The 1,726-nt window shown below is 49.4% G+C and overlaps 1 protein-coding gene across 1 annotated transcript in view; it reads right to left on the bottom strand.

Annotated features, from left to right (window-relative positions):
* Nucleotides 1–1,726, bottom strand: part of LOC119568075 (homeobox protein homothorax-like) — a 242,735-nt gene that overhangs the window by 152,640 nt on the left and 88,369 nt on the right. The window contains exon 3 of the mRNA XM_037916475.1: nucleotides 1,259–1,398. Within this exon, the coding sequence (XP_037772403.1) occupies nucleotides 1,259–1,398 (140 nt within the window). The remainder of the gene's footprint in view (nucleotides 1–1,258; nucleotides 1,399–1,726) is intronic.

Raw genomic sequence — 1,726 nt, 5'->3', positions numbered from 1 at the left:
ACACAAAAAAAAAAAAAAAACGAAAAAAAAAAGAAATGAAACATTACGAGCAAAAAGTCCACGTTCCATTTTCTCCCCAACAGTCCATCTCACTTGAAGCTTAATCTTGGTGACAGACAGGCCTTCTCTGACACACCATCAAAAAGAGCATCAAGAAGACGTGTAAACTCGCTCTCCCATGCTCTTTTAACCCTCAACTATATGATTATCCACGTAAGTGCCTACTTCCTAAACTACGAAATAAAGAAATGCACCAAAAAGGAGAAGAGATATGGAGATGATGAGGAGGAGGAAGGAGGAGGTGGAGGTGGGGGAGGGGGAGTGGGGAGGGGGAAGGGGGAGGAGGAGTGAGAAGAAGAAGAAGAAGAAGAAGAAGAAGAAGAAGAAGAAGAAGAAGGAGGAGGAGGAGAGAGAGAGAGAATATGAGAGACAGACAGAATGAGAATGAGAGAGAGAGAATAAGAGAGAAAGAAAGAAAGCAAAAGAAAGCGAAAAAAACAGAAAACAGAGACAGAGAGAGAGAAAGAACCCCCCCAAAAAAAGATGCACAGACGGACAGAAATAACTGCATTGTTCCACCTTGAGACGCGCCGCCCCGAAGTCTCGCAAAGGCGGCCTCAAAGTGGTGTAAATGTGGCGGGTTTACGCGCGGGGATGAGGGATGCAAGGGGCGTCGCTTCGCGTGATGCCTCGCCACCACAGCGGCCGCCCTCAAGTGTTGCTGATCTGACTATTTGCACGCTATAGCCTCGCTGACACCCCTCCCCTCCCCCCTCTCTCTTCTTTCCCCCCTCCCCTCCCCCCTCTCTCTTCTCTCCCCCCTCCCCTCTCCCTCCTAATAGCGCCTCCCTCCTCTTACTCTTTCGCTCTCTCTCTGTTTCCCCTCTGTTTCGGTCTTTCTCTGTTTCTCTGTTTCTCGATTTCTTGATTCTGTCTCTGTCTTTCTCTTTCTCTCTCTCAGTAAATTTTACTTCTAATCTTTTTATCTCTTTTCCCCTCTCTCTCCATATATATAGTCCGTCTATCTATCTATCTATCTGTCTATCTATCTATCTGTCTATCTATCTATCTGTCTATCTATCTATCTGTCTATCTATCTATCTGTCTATCTATCTATCTGTCTATCTATCTATCTATTCATCCCACCTGCACATTTTCCCTCTGACATTTTTACTCCCCCCCTCCCCCCCTCCCCCCCCCAAAAAAAAAAAAAAACGCATAACAAACACCCAAACGTCCAGGCAAAAATGGCACTTACCGTGAGGTGCTGGAAGAGCCAAGCCCGGAGAATGTTTGTGGCGACTTTGGGGAAAATTCCTCGCTTCTTCTGGTTCTTCTTGTTATCCTCATCCTCCTCCGTGCCTTCCCCGGAGCCGATACTGGCGTTGCTGGCGTCACCTGTGGGCGGGGGGGAGAGGGGGGGGGTTAGTGATGTCATCCTTTACCGTGGGGGGGGAGAGAGAGGAGGAGGAGGAGGAGGAGGAGGAGAGGAGGAGGGGAGAAGGAGGGAGGGGGAGGAGGAGGAGGAGGAGGAGGAGGAGAGGAGGGAGGAGGAGGAGGAGGAGGATGGGGAGGAGGAAGAAGAAGAAGGAAGGAGAAGAGGAAGAAGGAGGAGGAGGAGGGAGGGAGGGAAAGAGGAGGTGGGAGATAGTGACGTGATGTTATGCATGGAAGGGAAAAGAAAGAGCGTTTGTGACGTCATGGTTTGCCAGGGGGATAAAACAGG

The sequence above is a fragment of the Penaeus monodon genome, chromosome 43 (assembly GCF_015228065.2).
Source record: "Penaeus monodon isolate SGIC_2016 chromosome 43, NSTDA_Pmon_1, whole genome shotgun sequence".
In the NCBI taxonomy this organism is placed as follows: domain Eukaryota; kingdom Metazoa; phylum Arthropoda; class Malacostraca; order Decapoda; family Penaeidae; genus Penaeus; species Penaeus monodon.
The sequence above is the reverse complement of the archived record's forward strand: the minus strand, read 5'-3'. Positions and strand labels throughout refer to the sequence as shown.